At 37.9% G+C, this 24375-nt stretch overlaps 1 protein-coding gene across 4 annotated transcripts in view; it reads right to left on the bottom strand.

Annotated features, from left to right (window-relative positions):
• FMNL2 (formin like 2) overlaps window positions 1-24375 on the bottom strand; it is a 199926-nt gene that overhangs the window by 39465 nt on the left and 136086 nt on the right. For all 4 annotated transcript variants that reach the window (XM_081333931.1, XM_081333932.1, XM_081333930.1 and 1 more), the window contains exons 4-9: window positions 24160-24236; window positions 19228-19311; window positions 17213-17365; window positions 7005-7113; window positions 5682-5758; window positions 5206-5299 (exon numbers count right to left, since the gene is read on the bottom strand). In XM_081333931.1, the coding sequence (XP_081190057.1) occupies window positions 5206-5299; window positions 5682-5758; window positions 7005-7113; window positions 17213-17365; window positions 19228-19311; window positions 24160-24236 (594 nt within the window). The remainder of the gene's footprint in view (window positions 1-5205; window positions 5300-5681; window positions 5759-7004; window positions 7114-17212; window positions 17366-19227; window positions 19312-24159; window positions 24237-24375) is intronic.

Here is a 24375-nt window from a genome sequence, read left to right as displayed (position 1 = left end):
TATTTCATCAGTTGCTGAATGAAATAGAAGAAACAAGAAAATTGCCCATTGTTTCAATAAAATCAAGTTTCCAGGCATAGGTTACCTGCTGTTCTTATTAGACTCCAGAATTAAGCATGAAATAATTTATTTGTCTCAAAATAAATTTGATTATCATATGTATTACAACTCCTAGAAATTATTATATACATAATTAATGATCAGATTGAACTGCAACCTAAAACACGACATTTCCCTTCCTTCAGTTTGTTTGTTTATTTAGTTTTTTATATTTTGACATGAATTTAAACACATCTAAATTGGGAGCTGGGGAAGAAATGGAGGTAGTGACAGATTTTATTTTCCTGGGCTCCAAGATCACCGCAGACGGGGACTGCAGTGAAGAAATTAAAAGACGCTTGCTCCTGGGGAGGAAAGCCATGGCAAATCTAGACAGCACACTAAAAAGCAGAGACATCACCCTGCCAACAAAAGTGCGTATAGTCAAGGCTATGGTCTTCCCAGTTGCAATGTATAGCTGTGAAAGCTGGACCATAAGAAAGGCTGAGCACCAAAGAATTGAGGCCTTTGAACTATGGTGCTGGAGAAGACTCCTGCGAGTCCCTTGGACTGCAAGGCGATCAAATTGGTCAGTCCTAGAGGAGATCAACCCTGACTGCTCTTTAGAAAGCCAGATCCTGAAGTTGAAACTCAAATACTTTGGCCACCTAATGAGAAGGAAGGACTCACTGGAGAAGAGCCTAATGCTGGGAAAGGTTGAGGGCAAGAGAAGAAGGGAACGACAGAGAATGAGGTGGCTGGATGGAATCACTGAAGCAGTAGGCATGAGCCTAAATGGACTCCAGAAGATGGTAGAGGACAGGAAGGCCTGGAAGATCATTGTCTATGGGGTCGCGATGGGTCAGACACGACTACGCAACTAACAACAGCAACAAATTGGGAGCAAAACACATCTATTTCAATAAAAGTTCATTTTTAGAAGTATGTTTGGAACTGGAATGTTAATGAAAACAGAATTATAATTCCCTATTTAAATATGGCACATAATATTTTCAATAAATTCTTTTTCACAAGAGATATAGGCAAACATGCAGCTGTCAAAAATAACAAAGGGAGTAATAATATCTGGTATAAATTGCTTTTATACTTGAGAAAAACAATTGCGATTGTTAAGTGTGCTGAATGATATGAAATGAGATTTTGTGTGAATGTGGCAATCTGATCCTACAGTTTGAAATACTTTGAACATGTGCGTCACATAAAAGAAATGAGACCAGTGCACAGTTTCAACTAAATGGGTAGCCATGCTCAAATCTGCTTCCCTAGCTATAACTAACCTGAGGGTGGTGAAGAAATCCTGAGAAAAATCAACATATGAAAAAGTTGCAAAACAACTGTGAAAATAATCCATAGTTAAATTGCTTATTTAAACATTAATATGGCACTGTCCTAAATATTTTCTTTCTTTCTTTCTTTGCTCTTCTGTATGGTGATGCCACAATGATCCCTTTTTAATTTGTAAAATAATGGTGTGGTGTAATCTGCCAATTCCACTCCAGGGGAAGGCTGTTTCAAGAGAATGTTTCTTACAGACTGCCATGAACTCCTGACATGAGGCAACAAAAGTCCAATTTTCTTGACATTTCTGCTTAAGCAAAGAGTACTAGGCTGAAAATATTTGCTGTTTTAATTGGATTTTTTAAAAATAAATTGGCCATATCATTTACAGATTACAGCTTCAGGGATCAGCTCATGTCTTATGTATTGGTTCTAAATCCTAAAATTAAATAGCTAAACTTAATGATCAACAAAGATAAAAGTTGCTGGCAGTAGATTCTTCTCCTGAGTTACACTACATAATTTGAATCTCTATTCATCTCTGTATCAATCCCAGATTCAGGAATATCCTCTTATGTGCTTAAGGAGAAGCAAGAAGGAAAAACTAAGAGCCAGAATCCATCTGTCAAGGGACTGATCATCAGAAGCTTCTAATCACTGACTCAACATTCTGGTGCTCCATAAGGTTAATGATATCTGGGTAACCTCTGACAATTTCAGGGTAATTTTCTTCCAAGCAGGTACACTGAAAACGGCAACCTCTTATATTTATCTTATCTGAAGATAAATAAAATGGGTTGGTGGGCACCACAATGTCATGAAAGACAGAAAAAGTCCACTACATGTGAAACAATCTTATCTAATTTATATCTTTGAACGTTTTTACTTTTATGTCAGACATAATGGCCCAAATTTTCAAAAATCAAAAGTTGATAATGAAGCTAAACAGAGCTGTTTATACGAAATAATATGCTAAAATGCTCCTAACAGATAGCTAACTCAATGACCGTCTTCATACATTATACTTATCTACAGAGGCTGATTAGTTGGCTTATGCTTGATCACAGATTCTTCAATCATGAAGCTAGGAATCATCAGTTATAATTATGTTAACCAAATATAGAAAAAACAATATTTTAGTCTGGAGTTAACTAGAAGATACAGGCGTACCATAGCTTATTTTACATCAACTTTAGTAAGTAATCAATCTTTACTCCTTGTGTTCAGGACCGGAAACAACTCAAGGAACAAAAATCCAAGAGTTCTGATTAACAGGATTTATCAGGAAGAAAGTGCAAGTTGTAACACAAAAAATTCCAGGAAATGTTTTTATATATAATAACTCCTGGCCGCAGCAAAACTGTTCTCCATTCTTTATTTTGCATCTGCTGAGGAGTGGAAAAATACTTGCCTGTTTTGTGAAGGACAGGCAGTTTTAATCGGTTGCCAACTGTTTTATAACTCTCAACCTGCCTTTCTGATTAGCTTCAATATACTTTGGTCTTTTATTTAGAATTTTTTAAATAAATAAATAAATAAAAACACGTTTATTATTTGTTTATAAAACCACCATGGGATAGATTACTGATGGTCCCAATTTGGAAAAAAAGGGGGGGGAAACCACTGGCTACTCACAGGTGTATTTGTGCTAATCAGTAATGGCAGAATTGTACCCAAAGTATTACAGCACCTTTGAGTAGAGGTCATAAAGGTGGGGGGTTGGGGGGGAGGTTTCTATCAGGGAGAAATAATTTTATTAATGATAATTTATTTAAAAAATAATTAAGTTTAAATTTCTGAATTAAATAGTGTTGCAGTTAGCAATATTACATGGGATTGGATATCATATTCACTAAAGAGTTTTACCACTGGAATAAGAGTAGTTTTATAATTTAAAAAAAATTCAAAATTGAACTCATATAAACCTAGAGCTTCGGAAAAGGAAAAAAAACGTATTGTGAAGTTTCAGCAGGGTTGATTATGATGATATAAAACAAAAGTGAACTCATGTCACAATATTTAAGATAACTGCAATCTTTTTGTAATTTATTTATCCCAGGATGTTTTAAAGGGAGGATTAAACTAGATTAAACTATTGGAACCAGTTCCAAATGTCTGCTTGACTTCCTGCCTATTCAGCTGTTCATAAATAAAAGTGAATAGGTCTTCATTTATCTTTCTAATAAAGTAAAGGCCTTCCCTTTTCTTTTGACCATCTATGGACAACAATATTGGTGGGTAATAAATACAGTATATTAAATCAGTGACTGGGGAGAAAAATTATCAATAGACACAAAATAGCAAACTTTTTTTTCAGTGACAGTGTATTTAGATGCTTTTTCTGAGCCAGCTTTTTTTCTGCACTAAATGTAAAGTTCTTCTTAATGATTTGTAGGACAGCCAGATGTCTTCTTTTTGAGAAATTCCTTTTTCTTCTGTTTCATCAATATGATAATTTTCCAGTACTTAAACTGAAAAAATACTGGGGAAATTATCCTCCAGCATTCTATTCCTACCCTGCAATTGGGACAGTGCAAATATTGAATATTACCCAGTATAATAAGAAAGAAGAAATAATAGCATTTGCATGAATTTTATTCATTGCTGCTTACAGGCAGCCCTTGATATAGGACCACAATGAAGTCTGCCTATTACAGTTGGATGTGGTAGTCATTAAAACCCCAAATGATAGTTTGGGGCAAAAATGTTGTAGAATGTGGTCACATGACCACAGGATGCTGCAGACAGCTATAAATGCAGCCCTGTTACTAAGTGCCCGAAGTTCGGTCATGTGACTATGGAGGGGGCCCAACCATCAGGATTTCAGAATAGGGCTCCTGTTTCAGGTTGGCCATAATTCCAAATGGTAACTAAATGACCTATCATAATTTGAGGACTACCTGCGTTCTCTCAAGAAACAGTGAGATTCCCCAGTTTGAGAGCCTTTCAGAGGGTCAGTCACACAGCTGGCTAGGAACTCTGACAGCTGTAAGTTGAACATATGGGCTGGCCAAAAGTACTTCTTTAGTATTTTATGAATATGGAGGCCATCATTTCATTGTTGAGCAACCATTGATCTGCTGTTTAATTTCATTTTTAAAGATCTGTCTGATTTTGTTTTCCTTAGCATCATTTGTTCTGCCACTTAGTTCCCCATAAACAGTACAGTGAAGTTGCAGAATAATAAACCCTTAATTTGGAACTTCTATATAAGATGATTCAAAACCAAAATCGTGATTTGGGTACACACTGTGGTCATCTACCTAAGTTTTTCCATGGTTTTTGCACCAATCATCTATATTATCTTAAAAGTAAATAAGTGTAGAAGTGGGAGATTAGGATTCTAGCCCTGAAACAGAAATTAGACAATATTCATAATAACGATGTGTTCATCTGTTTCTACTCAGGAGTCATGAATAATTTAATCTCAGCATTTAAAATGAATGGGGGGGGGGAAAGCCAAATACTGGAAAATACATTTCCCTTCTGAAATGGTCTTTTCATGTTGGTTGGAATAAGCATAGTGTGTCAAAAGAGGGATGAAAGAAGGAAAGAATATTGATCAAGAGCTGCTGTATGGAGGAAAGATCAGTTGATGTGACTTCGGCTTTGATTCATGTGGTAGAATATGAACATTTCTATCAACAAATGTGCATTATGAAGCATAGTAGCCTCACTTTAATCAGGATGCTTTTTTCTGGACTGTGCTTAAACTGAGGGTTGCAAACAGGAGTAAGATGTCCGTATGTTCAACGTGAACAATCAGCTATTTCAGAGGCAGAAGTCAACCACGAAGTTTCCACAGACCTTTATCTAGAGAACTTGGGCAAAGCAGGCAGCTCCTCCTGTCACAACTGAATGATTTACCTCTTTAAAATTGTCAAAGGCGGACAAAATGATTTCGTGCCCTCCTCGTACGAGGCAAACAGCTGCCAGCAGTTCTAAGACCAACGCCTTTGTTCTGTGCAGAAAAGGGAGAGAAACGCATTAGAACAACATGATGACTCAGCTTTTGAAAGAGAGACGCACTGACATCTGAAAACAATATTCTGAATGTTGCTGTTTCAAAGGCTGATCCTGCCAACAGCTTCAAAAAAAGATTTACAAATTATTCAGTACTTTCTTAAGCCTTGCATTTAAAGTCTCCTGAAGATTTTACACAAGTGCAAATAGAATTTACAAAACCATTCCTATTAATATCTAGAAAGTACAAGATTTAGAAAGCACAGCTATCACAGACCATACAGTATGTAAATAAAGTTCTTGCAGAATTGATTTTTTATATATATTAAAAAAAACAATAGCCATATCAAAAAAAAAATAAACACAAAAGAGACATTTACCTGGGATTCTTGTTGTTCAGACTTAGTGCAATTTCATTAACGGCATGGGGGTGCGACATGACCATATTGAAGCCATACTAAAATAAAAACAAATTTCAGCTGTTGCAATGTTTCAAAAAATGTAAAAAAAAAAATAGAAAGCAACTTTGGGCAATTTAGCATAGATTTATAGTGGCACCTCTGCACCAATAAAGACTGGAATTTGTGATCTGTTGCCATCTTTAGTATATTTACTTAGCTTTCTTCTCTCTATACAGAACAAGCAAACTCAATTATTGCTATGGTCAATAAGTAAATATTAAATGACTTATTTTTAAAATGCTGTAGTGCAGAGACCACAGTAGTCATCACATGTCCCCTTCTTTCCTAAAAAAACATGCAGCTTTCCCCACTGTTGCCCTCGTGATTGTGATAGAGATGGACAGTTGCTTCCTTCTTAACACCAAAAATAGCACTCTATTGAGCACTTCTAGTCTGCTTCAGTTGCAATAGAAGTGGGTTTTGTTCCTCAGAACATTTTTGCTCTGAAATGATGTATACAGGTGGTCCTCGTTTAACAACACTTGTCCAGCAACTGTTTGAACTTAGGACACTGCCTTGTCCCACAGTCTTTGATTATCATTTGCGGCCATGTTTGCTGGCTTTCCACAAGTAAAGTTAATGGGGAAGCTGGCAGGAGACTGCATATGGTGACCCCGGTAACCCTGTGGGTAATGACGGCACCGGATTCACTTAACAACTGTAACTGGATGTGCCAGAATTTCCAGCACTAAGCAAACCAATCATGTGAAATTGCACTTTAGGGCCACATTGCATAGCTATGGAATTAACTGAGAATTACCTGTATACAGGTAGTCCTCGATTTACAACAGTTCATTTAGTGACTGTTCAAAGTTACAGCGGCAATGAAAAAAGTGACTTATGACCGTTTTTCACACTTACGATCACTGCAGCATCCCCAGGGTCATGTAATCAAAATTCAGCCCCTTGGCGACTGACACAGGTTTATGATGGCTGCAGTGTCTCGGAGTCACGGGATGCCCTTTTGACACCTTCTGACAAGCAAAGTCAAGGGGGAAGCCAGATTCCCTTAACAACTATGGCAAGAAAGGTTGTGAAATGGGGGGGAACTCACTTCCCAGATGTCTCACTTAGCTCAGTCATGGTTGTTAGTCAAGGACTACCTGTATATATTTTTTCATACGTCATAGAAATTCCTATTTTAAAGAGATGGTTTTTTTCCCCTTGACTGAGAGAAGAAAATCTCATTATGGCCGTGTTTCAGAATCTTCACCCACCAAAAATTTTCTAAAATTCAGCTACCTGATAATTCATGATGGCACGCAAACACATGATGCAGACATGAACATCATCCTTTTTACTCACTAATCTTGAATTTTTAAGAGTTCTTCTGCTGGGTAAGGTGTTATACCTATCAACAAAAAATAATTAGGTCAGCTACTGGGTTTTAATCAATTTTAAAAAAAACATCCAGATTTTTTTAAGCTCTATAATCATCTGGGAACCTTTGCAAATAACCTCCTAATTAAGGACAATGCTGATAATCAGTTTTCATAATAACCAATACTGTTAATTACATTGTTCTTTTATTCACTTTCAATTGCTGAAAAATGCATTCCTCAGCAAAGTAAGTTTTCTATGAGAGGACTCTGCAGTGGAAGATCTTTTACAATAATCATAACTGCAATATATTATTTTATTATAGATGAAGAATTGTAAGGGCTTTGAGATCAACACTGAGATGCTAGAATATAATAATTCCCAGTTTTCCATTTCCTTGAAAGTTTTGCCCGCCACTACCTTTTTTGAGATGAAGGAAGATTTCTTTGCAAAAGGAAATTGAGTTCAGAAAGGCATGAACTTATTTACTTTTTACTTTATTTTTAACATGGTGTCTGTCGGATCTCCTGTCAGTGTGCACTGTCTACATAATTAATCACTGTTGTGCTGCTTAATATCCATCAAAACCACGGTGTTTGTTCAGAGAAAACTTTATCTGTCAGCAGTGCTTTTTTTGTAAAAGAAAAAGGTGCCGGAACTCACACATGTCATACAACCCGTCTTGCCTACCCTACAAGGTTCCATCCAAAAAAGGTGCCGGAACTCCGTTCTGAGCGTTCTATGAGAAAAAAAGCCCTGTCTGTCAGGCTCTAAGAATCACTCATCCTTCAACTATATGCAACTGAACAAGCCAGAATTGTTTTATTACTTGCTATTTTTAATTGGTTATTAGCCTTCTGGAGCCACATGGGTGGCCATATAAACTGAAATAAATAAGCAAATAAAACACTTCCTTATTGAGAATATTTTACATCCATCTATTCTGTGACACTGCCAACCCTATTTGATTATCAAAAAAGATAAGCAGGGGGAAGGGAGATCACTAGGAAATAGACAAGGAAGTTGGAAAAAAAAATTCTGGAAGACGGTATCTATCCACATTTGTGTGGTCCACTAAGACATTAGTAGTTGAAATGACAAAAATAGCTTTCTGCATTAAAAAATGAACCTGATGGAGAATTTAACTCTAATTGGAAACTATTCTTAGCTCCTAATGTTATATATAGATTTATGACCCAAACCAAACTTTGTGTTTCTTATCTACAGAATTATTGTATCTATACCTATTGATCTAATTTACTACTTACTGATGTTTGTTAGTAATTTATACTGTGTGTCAGAATCCATTTATATCACATTTCATAAATGTATAGGTAGAACAATGTGCTTATTCTGGGGATTCTGCCATCTCTCCAAAGGGGGGGGGGAGAGGATAGACTTAAGGTGATCTTCAAACAACAGGGAACATTTGAACTGGGGGAGGGAGGGGGAGAGACAGATCTGGATTGCATCTTCATTTACAACTGAAAAAGGAAAGCAATAACCATAAAAGCAAGGAGAGTTCCCTTTCCCATGGAAGGGCCTGACACCTAAGCAAATGATGAGAGCCTGACCAAATGGATGAGGGGAGGGGCTGAAATGGGAATGCTTTATATAGGATTGAAATGTAACTTTGTTAGATTCCGTCTTGTATTGCCACAATCGATCCCATCCTAGTAAACATTTTCCTTTTGGACTAAACTTGCATCCAAGAGTTCTTATTTCCTAAGATGTGGATTGAGGTGGGTCCTGACACTGTGCTAACCAAATTAGTTCAGCTTAAAATTTAACAGGGGTAGTTATTGTTATCTTTTTTATGTTCTGTATTTTTTTAGTATCTTTGGTATCTTTTTATTTTATTTATACTTCTGACATATTAAATAAAAAATAATTTTAAAACGGGGAGGATCAGGAATTGAGCGAAACCTTTTCTACTGCTGTGTCCATGACTCATCCAGGGTTGATTCTGTTTTTTTTTGTCTTTTTTGTTTTTATCTTCTCCATATCATCCACGTTCCCATAATAACAGACATAAGGCAGTGTCCCTCATGATGAGACTATTACAGCAGACATTTCAGTCTCTTTAAAATACTCCTTCGTAAGTTATATTTTAAATGCATAATCCCAAGCAAGTTTCAGAAAATGTTTCAAAGCATTCTTTTTATTCTGTTGTCTTCCAAATGTGGTTTCTTGGGCAGGAATTCATCCCCAGAGGTTCCAAAGTAGTGCTAGCTGGGGAATTCTGGGAGTTGAAGTCCACACATTTTGAAGTGGCCAAACTGGGAAACATTGGGTTAGATTAGAAGCTCAACTGCATGCACGGCCCTGCACTGCCCTCTCCTTCAGACACTCCTTTGGGTCAGCGCCTAATTCTCCAATGGGTTCCATCTGCTAATTGATTTCCCATTCATGCAAAACACGCTTTGTGTGGGAGAGAGCCCTGGCAAACGTTTTTTCCAAGCCAACCTCTGACCTAATTCCAGCACAATGGAGCTCATTACATCCCAAGCCATTAGTAAAATATACTTCTATTAGCAGGTTTATCATCAGTGTCAAACAATGTGGTACTATTCGACCTTGCCAAACAAAAGCTAATTATTCTAAAATGGGTTTAGCTTTCATATTTCACGCTAAAGATAAATATTAGCTATTACATTAACTCATCTAATGTAGTTCAGATGACCAGGAAGCAAGTCTTATGAAAAACTGCAAAGCCAAGGTGTACTGGCATGGGTAGAATGAGCAATGTCTCAACCTCTAGACTGAAATCTTTAAGTATAAGGAGAATATTAATGAATAGACAAAATTAGCCCAATCATGCAAATTTCCATTGGCAGCCAGTATCATGCAACCTCAAAAATCAGCCCAAATATCAGAGCCTTTGGGCTCAAAGGATCTGCTTGTAAGCACTTTATTCTAGCCTTTCCAACTCAGCGGTTGCCATAATCCAGCAGATGACAAAGCAGTTCATGTCCTTTACACTTGGTTGAACACCGAATTAAAAAAAAATGCAGAAAACTAATTTCAAAGCCCATTTCCAGAACTGTTTGGAGAACAGCAATTGACACGGGCATTGGAATTACCCTGGCAGTTTTACAGCAAGAGAGTCACTGTTTCCTTCGAATGACATCTCTGCCTGCAATGCTAATAAAAAAAGAAAAAGAAATCAGGGCACTGTGTGTTAGCTGTGACTTAAATTTGCAGTAAACAGAAACTGCAAGCAATTGGGATCTCCTTTTGGCCTAAAATAAACGAGACTGTATTCTCTTCACTGAACATCCATTAAAGTGAGAAAAACAGATCCTGGAGAATATATCTTATATCTGGGATACACAAATATGCTGTGCATCTTAGAACAATACAACCCTGCACTATGGAAAAATAAACCAATTCCAACTCCAATATGGATCATCTAAATCGGGTTATATTTTACTTCGCAAAAACATGCATGCATGTATTTGAAATATTCAACGTTTTTCATGAGTTGCCCTATCTACATGCTGCTTTAAATGGAACCAGGAGCAATTAAAAATAGGAACAATGATGGATAAGGCCGGATGAAAACCAGATTGATAGCTAGATAGCTAGATGGATGGATGGAAGGATAGGCAGACAGGCAGACAGACAGATAAAATAATAAAATATTAAAATAAAATAAAATAATATAAAATAAAAATTTGAAAGTAAAAATAAAAATTTGAACTGTGTAGACTGTAAGCTGAAGCAATGCCAGAGGCAGCTAGTTGAAGAGTGACTCTGGAGGCATTTGAAGTTGTACAGGACAATGAATTGTTTGGATGGCATGTGGCTGGATCAGTGTGATGGAGAAAGGGATCCCAATGGAGTGGGGACTGCTTAAATAAATAGATAAATAGATATGACATGAGAAAAGAAAAGAAAAGAAAAGAAAAGAAAAGAAAAGAAAAGAAAAGAAAAGAAAAGAAAAGTAAAGAAAAGAAAAGTGAAGAAAAGAGAGTGAACCTGAGAAAGAATGAGAAAGTAATAGGAACTGAAGCTAATATTTAAGACAATGTTTTCAGAAAGAAGATACAGGAAAACCAAGACCAAAAAGAATGAATTTAGATACTATGAAGTCTGCATCTGAATTTTGCATTTCAGCAACAAATACAGACTCACAAATATTAAAAACATGTGTTGGCCATACAACAATGGATTTATTGCTTTTGAAAAATGTTTCCTAAAAAGGCAGCATTCCAAAACCATCAAATAGATTTCCTAAGAATTATTAAATATCCTAATAGGTAGTTTAACCCCACAGAGCAAACTGTTCAAATGATTTAGTCCAAAAGCCCCCAACCTTTTGGGCACCAGGGACATGGTTCCATGGAGAAAGGTTTCTCCACGGACCGGAAGGGGCGTGGTTTTCTGTACTGCCTGCATCCCGCAGATGGGGCTTCGCTAGTTTGCATGGCCCAGTTGCTGGTATGCCACGGACCACTGCCAATCCATGGACCAGGGGTTGGGGACCCGATTTATTCAATCAGAAATGTTAAGCTATTCTTTCAATAATGCCGCCTTCTTTTCCAAATTCTTCACTCCAATCTATAGCTAGTAACTTAACCTTTATCTTTTACACCTTCATTTTAAATGAACACACTTCTATAGACATCTGCTTTAAGCCCACTGATATATCCTGACCATCTGTAATTTACATATAAAGAAAAATAACACAATTACTTTATTTTTATACTGCTATTACACATTCTCATTTACTCTTCGAAGTTTGTAAAATACAGGGTGGGGACAGTGAACTTGAAATAATGTGACGTTTGATATCTGTGTGTCCATATGTGTGTAAGTCTGCATGTGCACATACACCAGGGGTCTTCAAACTTGGCCTTTTTGTGACTCGTGGACTTCAACTCCCAGAATTCCTCAGCCAGTGTGGCACGCTGGCTGAGGAATTCTGGGAGTTCAAGTCCACAAGTCACAAAAGGGCCAAGTCTGAAGACCCCTGACATATACCCACATGCACACATCTTTATGTCAATGTTGATTTCTGGTAGCTGCCTGGACAAATCCCTTCAGCTAACTTGGCAAGGTTTTTGGGAAGTGGCTTCCATGGCCTGCTTCCTATGGCTGAGAGAAAGGAGGTCACCCAAGGTTACCCAGATGGCTTTGTGCCTATGATTGGACTGGACTCTCACAGTCTCCTGGTTTCTAACCAGATGCCTTAACCACTATACCTACCTGGGTCTGACCTACACCCATACCTATCTGAAAAGCAATGCCTCTACCGAATTAAAACATTGCTAAGCTTGGGACGGGGTGGCTCAGTGAGTTAAGATGCTGAACTTGTCGATCAGAAGCTCGGCAGTTTGGCGGGTCGAATCCCGAGTGCCGCTTAGCAGAGTGAGCGCCTGTTACTCATCCCAGCTTCTGCCAACCTAGCAGTTCGAAAGCACGTAAAAATGCAAGTAGAAAAATAGGGACCACTACGGTGGGAAGGTAACAGCGTTCCATGCACCTTTGGCGTCTAGTCATGCCGGCCACATGACCACGGAGACGTCCTCAGACAAACGCTGTCTCTTCGGCTTTGAAATGGAAATGAGCACCGGCCCCTAGAGTTGGAAACAACTAGCACGCATGTGCGGGGGAACCTTTACCTTTACCTAAACTTGGGCATCAAGTTCCAAATCAACCTTATCACCTCTATTATTTGTTTTAACATTGGAGATATTATTGATTAAAATACGGAATTCGGGAAAAATTAAGGGAATTCAAATAAGAGATCAGGATTATAGATTGAGGGCATTTGCAGATGATCTGGTTGTTACGGTGACCCAGCCAGAAACTTCTGTTGTGGACCTGATGGAGATAATAATGCAATATGGGAAAGTTTCTGGATTTAAGGTTAACATACAAAAAACTAAAATATTGGCTAAAAACATGACAGCATCACAAAAGGCTGTTTTAGAAGGGTTAACTGGATTTGAAATTGTCAAAAGGGTTAAATACTTGGGGGTTTATTTGTCACCCTCAAATGCAAAGTTATATAAAAATAATTATGAAAAGTTATGGGGTAAAGTTCAAAAAGAATTGGACAGCTGGAAAAAGTTACAATTGTCATTACTGGGAAGAATCGCAGCAGTGAAAATGAATGTATTGCCGAAATTTCTGTTTTTATTTCAAATGATACCCATTCTTAAAAAGGACTCAAACTTGGAGGAATGGCAAAAGGGTATCAATAAATTTGTATGGGCAGGGAAAAGGCCGCGAGTTAAATTTAAGATTATGCAGGATACGCGTGAAAGAGGTGGTCTTAAAATGCCCAACTTTAAATTATACTATGATGCTGCTGCGTTGTCAGCGATAATTGATTGGTTTAATTTAACGCAAGGGAGATTATTAAATCTTGAAGGCCATGACTTGTTATTTGGCTGGCATGCATATTTACTGTATGATAAGAAGGTAGATAATGTTTTTAAGGTGCATATTTTAAGACATGCTTTGTTGCGAGTTTGGAAAAAGTATAGACATAAGTTAAATTACAAGTTACCTTTATGGGCAATACCGAAACACGCAATAGAAAACATAAATGTTGGGTTCAAACATGATGTGATTACATATAAGGAAATCTTAAGTTTGGAAAGGAATGTATGGCGCTTGAAGCCTTACAATTTTTTAAGAGAAGAGCAGATTGTTCAAACTTGGTTTCAATATGGGTAACTACAGGCCAGATGGAAAGAAGATCAGAAGATTGGTTTTTCAATGACTGATGAAAATCTGGTAAAGCAAATTAGAAATCAGGGTCCAGCACATATCAAACGGATATATCTTGCATTGATAGAAATTGACTCAGAAACAGAACTTGTTAAAGATTGCATGATAAAATGGGCTCAGAATATTCAAGAAGTTATTACAATGGATACTTGGGAAAAGATCTGGGTGAGAAATGTAAAATTTACGCAAGCCCAAAACTTAAGAGAGAATTTTTATAAAATGTTTTATAGGTGGCATTTAGATCCTAAAAAGCTTGCAAGTATGTATCCAAACTATCAGCCTAAATGTTGGAGGTGCGGTGGCGAAGATGCAACGTACTTTCACATATGGTGGACCTGTAAAAAGGTTAAAGCGTTTTGGATTAAAATCTGGTGGAACATGCAGAAGATATTTAAGAAAAGGATAAAGTTTTGTCCGCAATTGTTTTTACTGGGCATTATTACTGATACTACTGTTGTGGACACTAAGCTGATGCTGAACTTAATTACGGCAGCGAGACTTCTAGTAGGTCAATACTGGAAGAAGGAGGAACTGCCGACTATAGAAGAATGGACTTTAAAAGTTTCCAACCTGGCGGAAATGGCAAAGATCTCGGCGTATTTGAAAGACCACTCGCAACAACGTTATATTACGGACTGGAAAAAATGGATTGATTATATCCAGAATAAGTATGGGACTAAAAAGTTTCATTTAGCATTTGAATAAGTATTGATGTGATATTTGTATTGCTTGTAGTCACTTTATAAGAGCTAAAGTGCGATAGATTTAATAGTTTATTGTTGTTAGCATATGGTTGTTTATGATTGTTTTTACTTTTATACCTTGTATTTAGCTCTGGGAAGTTGGGGAGGGGGAGGGGGGAAGGGGAGGGGGGGAGGGTTGGGTAGGGTTGGGAAGGGGGTGGGTGGGGAGGGGTTGTTAAAGATAAAATGTATTGGAAAAACTTTTCAATAAAAAAAAAGAAAAAAAAGTTCCAAATCAACCTTGAAAAGCTGCAACCACTATTAAAAATCCAACTAATCAGAAGCAGCTGTTTGTGTAGACCAGCATCTTCACACTGTTTTGACTGCATGTAAATATCTGCACAATGTCAGGAAGTGCTTCCAAGCAAACATGCACATATTGATAAACAGGATAGGCCACAATTAGCCCAAGGACCTTTCACATGAGTCAAGCAAAGCTCAGGTTAGCTACAGGACCACATTTATCAGAATTTGATCAATGTATTTCCAGAAGAGTGCTATAAATACAACTGGGGCAAAATATAGCAGCAAACCGGTTGGCGGGAAACAGCCACTTCTTACATATAATACTGGTGCTTTTATATAGTAATTTACCAAGAATCCATGGGGGCTGAAGGCAAAAATGTTAAATAATAAATAAATGAGCTTTTGTTAATGGTCTAATAGGAACTCGAAGTGGTGTGACTGATGACATCATGAATCACTGAAAGAGTGGGTGAAGCCAAAACCTAATAGCCAGGCCCTGGCTATTGAGAGAGGATTGTGGGAGCCACAAAAGGATCATTGCGGAAGTCACATGCAGTTGACAGGCTAAGAGTAGTCTACCCCCACTTTGAGGAACAATAATGACGGGACCCGCATAGGAGGCATGTTGTGAGTCCCAATTATTATGGCTGGAGGGGTCCAGGAGGACGGCCTTTTCTGTTGTTGCTCCTGGCCTCTGGAAAAATTTGCCCCCCAATGTGAGGATGGCCTCAGCCCTTCTATCTTTTCATAAGGGCCTAAAGACGTGGGCCTTTTGTCTTTAGATGGGGGAACATTGCAATGGTGGTGGCTGATTGAGTAATAATAGATCCCCCCTCCCCCCCTCCCACTCTGCCCCTGCCGTTCCCATGTGTCTTTGGTTTCTAATGTTTGGTTTTAACTTATTTGTTCTAATTTAGATGTAACTGTAAGGGCCCCCCCCCCAAATTACCCTACGGTAAAATGGGTGGCCAATACATTTCATAAATAAGTAATAAATCAATCAAATGCTGCTACAATCAAGTACTGATCAAGAATTACTACCTTACATGATAGCTACAGGACTATGAGTAGCAATGAACCCTTTAAGATAAACTCAATTCTGGTGAACTTCCTATATGTAAAATTACTGAATAGGATTGTCCCTTCTCTAGTACTGAAGCTGCAATCCCGTAAGGACTCGTACCAGACTACATTTTAATGGGTTTGTGAACACATGCATGGGTTTGCGCTCAGAACTGCAGACTTACAACGTATTTATACAGAATCATGGACCAGGCCTCCCTCCCCCCCAAAAATTGAAGCCAATGTCTATGAGGAGCCAGTTTGGTGCGCTAGTTAAAACACCTGTTTTTAAAGTTCTCGTTTGAATGAGAACTTTAAAAACAGGACCCGTGACAAGGTGATTAAGATGATTATTTAGAAAGGAAGATTTATATTGATGTGGTTGTTACCTGTAGAAATACTAGAAAAAATGTTTACATTCCATCGTTATCTACCAAATTTACTAAGAAATGCACCAATTTAAGGTTGATAAAAGAGAATGTTGTTGGAAGAAGAGAAAATCAAGGAAAGCTATTATGTGGAGTATGGAATTATAGAAATTAATTGTTATTGTTTGTAAATATAAACCCAGACAACATGCTGTTTACCAAATATTGATGATGATTATGTTAAAAAAAATAATAAAATATATTACAAATAAATAAATAAATAAATAAATAAATAAATAAATAAATAAATAAATAAATAAATAAATAAATAAATACCTGGCTAGAAACTGGAAGACCATGAGTTTGAGTCCCTTCTTAAACACAGAGCCAGCCTGGTCACTTTGGGCCAGTCACTCTGTATCAGGCAGGCAAGGGGGAATTCTCTGGCCATTGTTCTGCCCAATCAACTAAGATTATGTAGTGCAGAGGGGTAGGCAACCTTGGCTCTTTTATGAGTCATGGACTTCAACTCCCAGAATTCCTGAGCCAGCCATGCTAGCTCAGGAATTCTGAGAGTTGAAGTCCATGAGTCATAAAAGAGCCAAAGGTTGCCTAACCCTGGTCTAAGGAATTCTGGGAGTTGAAGTCCATGAGTCATAAAAGAGCCAAGGATTGTCTACCCCTGGTCTAAGGAATTCTGGGAGTTGAAGTCCATGAGTCATAAAAGAGCCAAGGTTGCCTACCCCTGGTGTAGTGTAAAGGCAAACAACTTTCTTGCCAGGTGGAGAGCATTTTGATCAGTTTGGCAACAGGTTGTACTGACCAGTGATATCAAGACATCATCCAGATGGGAAGCGCTAAAGTCGGCCAATTAAGGGAAGAAATGTAAAGGTTTGAAAAACCCGTTCTGCCTTTTAAATTCCAGCCCAAAATCAGTTCCTTCCTCAATTTTATATCTTTGTCTTACCTTAGAGTAGAATGCCTGCTGGAACAGGAAATGCTATTGCCAATTGGAGAAGGTAAGTTACTTCCTCGATGGAGATCTTCAATAGACCGACTCCATGGTTTAGATTTGTCCACTGAATTTTCCATATTATTTTCCAAGCTTTCGAAGTCAAATCTGAAAAGAAATAAACACTTCATATGCCAATGAGAAGGAGGAGACTGCATTTTTCCCCCTGCTGCAGAACTCAGAAATGTCCCAATAGATTATTACAACAATAGAGAACTGTGTAAATACATTTTCCTTTGGGCTGAAACACAGTGCTGGTTTCTTATACATTTCACAATAAATTTGGATCTTGAAATGGGGGGAAGCAAAAGGCTGTCACAAAGCAAGGAGGAATAAGTCAGATAACTTTGCAAAGGGTCTCCCTAATTTCGATTTTGCTTAATTTCCTGGAAGACAAAACAACCTTTCTGTACAATAGTAGAGATGAAATGTCAAGAATGCATTTTGTTTAAAGATAAATAAATAAAATATGTATTCTAATTACTTTCAACTGCCAATATGCAATGGAAATATTTCCAATATGTTGGCCAAGGCCAAATTCCAAACATATGTAATACGTTACTCTAATCACGACAAATCTTCTTTTGTTTGGTTTATTTCTCAAACCTTGTCTAATGTATTGCTGGTTGAAAGGAGAATCGTGCCATCCTCTCCCACAGACTTTGAGGCTATTTGTCAAACTTAGTACGGGAGGAAGAATGGATGGTAAGAAAAGCTACTTGCTTTTATCTATGTGGCCAGTTCACACGGAGCCTTACATCATAATATGATTTGTTGGTTTTTCATTTGATATGATCTGCAAAACTCCTCTGCATGATTTGTAAACCATGGCTTCCTTTTGCAGACAGATTCACACATCACATCAAAGTATCCCAAACAAACCACATTATTGTTTAGCTTTATGTGAGAACGCAGCTGTTGTTTTTAAAGCCAATTGTTTTTCTGCCATGTGCCATTCTTCCTACTTGGTTTACTCCTTTAGCACAGTTTAGGTCCTTTTTTAATCCAGCAATAGAACAACTTTTTTTTTTTAGGTTTCCACCCTAAAAATAACTTTATACTTTTTTGTATCTCGGAACAGTTTGATCAGGATTGAGAAGACATGCAAGTGAAGCAGAAGCTTCTCGTTCTCCATGTGCTCCTTCCCCTCACTGCTCTGAAGCCACCTTCTATCACTAGGGCTTCGTTCTGAAGTCCAAGTCACGTTCCATCAGAGGGATGGCAAAGCAGAGGGACTTCTTATGGGGAGCTTCCTCTCACTGGTGACTCTAAGGACTAATTCAAGTATTAAGAAGAAGCAGGGAAAGGGAAAAAAGCATGTCCATTGTGGGCTTCTCTTTCTGTCGCGGCATGCAGTGTGGAAATTACCAGTTTTGTCCACATTAACCCCTGGACCTCAAACACAGCAAGATATGAAATCTCCTTCTGCAAATTGGAGCAGACGAACATCAGCTCAGCTGTAGATCATACACTTTTAAAGCAGAAAGTCCTACGTTTTATTCTTGGCGTCTTCAGTTAAAGGGAATTCAGAAAGGAGAAGATGGACTTCAGGAAACATACAGTAATAGAAGCCACTTGGAATAAGGCAACTGCCCATATGCCTCACCAGCAATCCTCTATGCTTTTGTTGTTGTTTTTTATTGCTGCATGTACATTTGAGTTGACTTTCATTGCACATCTGAAGACTTGGCTATGGGCACAGTAGATCTCAGCACATAATAGCTATTTATTATGGCTTCCCAATGTTTCCAGAACTGACACTACCATTTATTGTCCCTGAACTAAGCAATGCAATTGGCATAACAGAGAACAGAGACTTTATGACAGCCATCTTAGAAAGAGAGACATATAATTATTTGAATAACAGGGTTTTTCTCCAACTGTGTTCACAGTTTACTGCAACAGGATGCACTAATAATATCTTTCTCCTTCTGCCCAGATTGTGAATGTGTGGATCGTATTATACTTACGTGACTGCATACTGTGCAAAAGACAAATACTCCACCAAAACATCCAGGCCTTTGTTGTCTTCATTCAAAAATTCCCTGACCCACCTGGAAAAACAATCATCAAAAGAGAGCATCATATTTATATCTGTACGTAAACCAAATATTACAGGATCCAAAAAGGTATTCATTTCTTACTCAGAAACTTGAGAAAGATAAAAGACTGAGAACCATATTTTCAGAGCAAACTTCAGGGTTACCTTCAGTGTGACTGTTTTATGCAGAGTTTAGAAATATTATTAGAGGTCAGCAAACTGGTTAATTATTATGATGAGCAACCTGCAGTTAGATGCATTGCTTAAGACTGGTGAAAACTTAATAACACTCAAGTTCTAACCAAGGACCTAAGAATTATTAAGATAGCATCTAAGGATATATATGGGCAGTTCCAAGGTGGCATTTTATAAAATTAGGATGTTCATTATTACGGTTCATCACACAGTCAGTCAGATGTTCAGAGTGGATTTGGCATTGTTATCTCCCTATCAAGTCCTTCCTAAAGACCTGGGATAGGCAGATGTTGGTGTTTGATAGTGTTAAAGATCATCACAAGATGTAAGATGTTCTGAGTAAAGCTGCCTTTTGCAATTGACTGATGGTGATTTTGTCAATCCCAGTGGTGTTCAAGTGGTGCTTCAGTTATTTTGGGATTGCAGCCAAGGTGCCTATGACTATTGGCACTTTGCTTCCTTTTGCCACAGAAATTTCTATTTTGCAAGGCTTTGTATTTTATTATCTTCTCCAGTTCTCTCTCTTCTACTCTGCTGTCTCCAAGTACTGCCACAACTGCTATCCAGACTTTTTTGTCACTTATCAACGGTATCTCATGTATTATGTGGCAGGTGCCTGTCTGTTGAATTCTGAAGTCCCGGAGCACTTTACCTTCATTTTTTTTCAATTTTTCATGCACCAAAGCAGCACATATAGATGGAACAAATTCAAGTTAATGTACTCAATCAATTGAACTATGCCAAAATAAAACCATACAGATTTTGTATTTTCAGAAACATTTTTGCAGGGGGAATGGGACCCAAACAAATAAAACATCACTGTAGTCCATTCTATCCTTCAACTATTTAACAGAATCAAATTCTTAGTATTCTCTATGGATTCCAACTGAATTATGCCAACTGGCTTTCAACTTGATGGCCAACCTTTTGAGGATGACCAGATCAGAAAACAGACTACACCAGAAGATTAGCGCTATACTTTATTGAGTAAGGCCAGGGCTTTTTTTCTCAGAATGGCGTTCCAGCACCTTTTTTTTTACACACACACAAAAAAAGCTCCCTCTATTGGCTTTAGGAGTAGGCAATCTTGGCTCTTTTTTATGACTCGTGGACTTCAACTCCCAGAAATCCTGAGCCAGCCACGCTGAGGGGAAAGAGAGAGGTTTCCAAGCTGAGCCATGCTAGCTCAGGAATTCTGGGAGTTGAAGTCCTTGAGTCATAAAAGAGCCAAGGCTGCCTACCCTGCACTAGACAAGGACATTAAAATTATTTACAAGGTTACTTCTTTAGGAACTAAACTTTTAAAATCTAAAACAGCAAATTCAAAAAAGTCAACAGGAAAGAACCTCACATTTTTCATCTGCTTCTGTCTTTTGGAAGGTAAAATTAGATAACAAAATAATCTATTTCCCATGTTAACATCTCTACAATGAAATCAATAAAGGTAATAGGAAAGAAATGAGAAACATTTTTCTCAATGTAATATGTCTAATTTAGCTGATGCTAGAAAAAAATAGTATCTTTTGTACACTCTTGAAAACTATTTTGAATCTATAACCATCTATTACAACTAAACCACTTTAAATTAAACAATTCTTAAGAATGAAATATTCTTAATTTGGACTTTACTTTTACTGTTTGGACTGTTGTGTGTTTTGAAAAATAGATTATTTAGAATCTAGTTATGTTGCACTTCAGTCTTTAAATAATTAACCTAGTATATACATAACAATATATGATGTTTTCCGTGGTGAGCTTAACATCAATAACAACATGTATTAAAAAGGCGAAAATAATTTCTGGTGGTATTATCTATACATTAAAATTTTGTTTAGTCACAATCTTTCAAAAGATGTTACATATGTGCCTAAGTGTAGTCAGTAGCATATGCCTTTCGAAAAATATCAAACATGCAAAGAAACAAAAAAAAGTCCAAAATATCTGTATTACATCCAGAAATGCCAACTTTGCAACCAATATTTCTCATCCATAACTATGGCACCCTAAGGATACCTGTATACATGCAAATGCTTCTCTGGGATCAGTAACGCAGCAGGGATTGCTTTTTCCTTCCAGTAAAAGATTGCTGGGAAATACCAAACTTGGCCTTGAGAATTCCAATGTTTGTTACAAATTTTTCTGGATGTGGTTGGAAAGAGGTTGTTTGGCACTGGAGACCACTGCCACGAGGAACACAGCTCTGGGTTGGGGTTCGGAGCAGCTCTGGGTGGGGGCTCAGCATGGGCCGCGGTGTGGCAACTGCGGGGAGGGGAATCCCCACGGCGGCTGTGGGGAGGGGAATCCCTATGGCATGTGGCTCTGAGCCGCAGGGGCGGGGGTGCAAAGGACGGGTGGCGATGCCGTAGCAAGACACTGGCATCGCTCCCAGTAACAGCACCTCTGAGTTCCGGCACCTTTTTTTTTTTTTTAGAAAAAAAGCACTGAGTAAGGCTATAACAGAAGATGGAGGCACAATGGCTCAGTGATTAAAGATGCTGAACCTATCAGCTGTGGAAGCTGACAGCCCGAGTTTGAGCTACGAGCACCATGCGATAGGGTGAGTTCCTGGTTTTTTTTTAAAATCCCATTTATATCCCACCCTTCTCCGAAGACTCAGGGCGGCTTACAATTTAAAGCACAAATCAATGTGCTTAGCCTTCATTCTATGTATATGCCTATGTATATGCCTTCATTCTATGTATATGCCTGCTTATTAGGGCTTTCAGCCCCCCCCCCCAAGCGGCATTATTACAAAGTCAGCTTATTGCCCCCAACAATCTGGGTCCTCATTTTACCTACCTCGGAAGGATGGAAGGCTGAGTCAACCTTGAGCCTGGTGGGATGCGAACCTGCACTAATTGCAGGCAGCTGGTGTTACTTAAGGAGGCATTAGCCCACTGCTCCACCAAGTTCCTGTTCCTGCCTCCTCCCCATCTAACAGTTCAAAAGCATGCAAATGCAAATAGATTAATAGGTACCACTTTGGTGGGAAGGTAACAGCATTCCTTGCACCTTTGGCATACAGCCATGCTGGCCACATGACCACAGAAATTGCCTTCAAACAATGCTGGCTCCATTGACCAAAGAAACAGAGATGAGCACCACCCCCAGAGTAAGACATGCCTGGATAGGGGAAACCTTTACCTTTATCTTTATAACAGAATACTGCCAACCGGTTTTTATTCTCCCCTTCTTCTTATAGTTAGGGAGGAGCAAGACTGAGGCTCTTCCTATTTTTTTCCCCATTACCCGAGGCTCAAAACATGTTTTTGTGCAATTTGGTTGCTTTCTCAAAGTCAGTTACTTTCTCAAAGTCATTTCCATGGCTCACTATACCAACATAACTAAATACCTACTTAAGATCTCCAAATAGTATTTGTTTTACCAATAAAACAATCTGTCCTGCAACAGCTCACCTGCCTTGAAAAGAAATCTTCCATATAGGATCAGAAAAAACAGCATTAATCTTGAAGAAGACACATATCTTGGCCTACTAACAGTGAACTACAAAGTCCTTGATTAAGGGAATGGTTCACATCATTTAGATTTTTTTTATTATACAAGTCATACAGCCATTTCTCATCTGCTGGCATACTATGGTTTATGCAATGCCAATGAAAGATCTGGAACTCAAACATACAAAAACTGTTCAGCTAATCTTGCTCATCATTCAAAGTATCAATTAAGTGCAAAAACAAAAGGAAATGGAATGCTCTTCTATCTTATTTTTAAAGAAAATCATGAAGAACATCATGAGATAAATAAAATGTGAGAAAGATTTCACCATGTATAGGAAGTCACAATATTTTCTCTCCACTAAGTTATGTGCAAAAGCATTATAAGTAACATGCAATTACTTTGCTCAGCTAGCAGTTAGATTTAAACCTTTTCCTAAGCAGACACGTATGATCCTAATGAATCTGGCAGGTGTAATCTCTAATAAGAAGTCACCGCTAATAATTGCCATCACATTACAATGCCTGGTGTTTTGAAAGAGTCAGCAGTTTAGAAAAAAATAAATAAAAGGAAAGGAGAAAGATTGACTGCTGTAAAGTATTTGGCTTAGCAAATACTGCTGAAATCTGGAATTTAATTGATGGCAAAACTGTTGCAATTGCTTACAGATTTCCCCGGCTTCTTATCTCCAAAATAATATCTAAATCTTCACTTACTGCCAATTATCTCTTGGAAGTGTTGGCCTAGCATTGGTATTTCTTGTTCAATTTAACTTCATTGAAAAGGTGGAAGGGGAGGAAGGAGGCAGAACCAGAACTTTTAAACAAAAGCAGTTTCGGAGATTTACTTAGGAGATGGTAAAGTACAATTTGTTTTGAAGCCACCCTGCATTTGTTGAAATTGCTTTTTTCCCCTTAATCTTCCTTCTCCTGAGAAGCACAATGCTTCTGTAAAACCAAGGTAAATCCCTAAAACACAGTGCCTTGGGGATAAACCTATTCTATTCAATGGATGTCACTTTTCCAGCTGAACTCAAAGGAAATGTAGACCTTCTTAGAAGTCGGTACCAGGATTCTTATGCAGTCCCATGAATGGCTTTGAAGAATTTCCAGAGTTCCTTCGAATAATAACAGTGACCATAGCTTACATTTGTGTTGGTTATGCCCCAAATCATTTCCTCCAAATACCATTACTTTAAAAAAAAACTTACCCAATGTGATTAGTCCTTAAAGAAATTTCTAGTTCCCGTAAAACTTGTGTAGATTCTTGAACTCTTCTCCTAAATTTCTAGAATTTACAAGAAAGAAAGAAAAATTATTTATACACTGTATAAATTAACAAGGAATGAAATCATATAGCCCAGGGGTAGGCAACCTCGGCTCTTTTATGACTCATGGACTTCAACTCCCAGAATTCCTGAGTCAGC

The sequence above is a fragment of the Vipera berus genome (assembly GCF_964194415.1).
Source record: "Vipera berus genome assembly, chromosome: 1".
In the NCBI taxonomy this organism is placed as follows: Eukaryota; Metazoa; Chordata; class Lepidosauria; order Squamata; family Viperidae; genus Vipera; species Vipera berus.
This window is presented reverse-complemented; position numbering and strand designations above follow the sequence as displayed.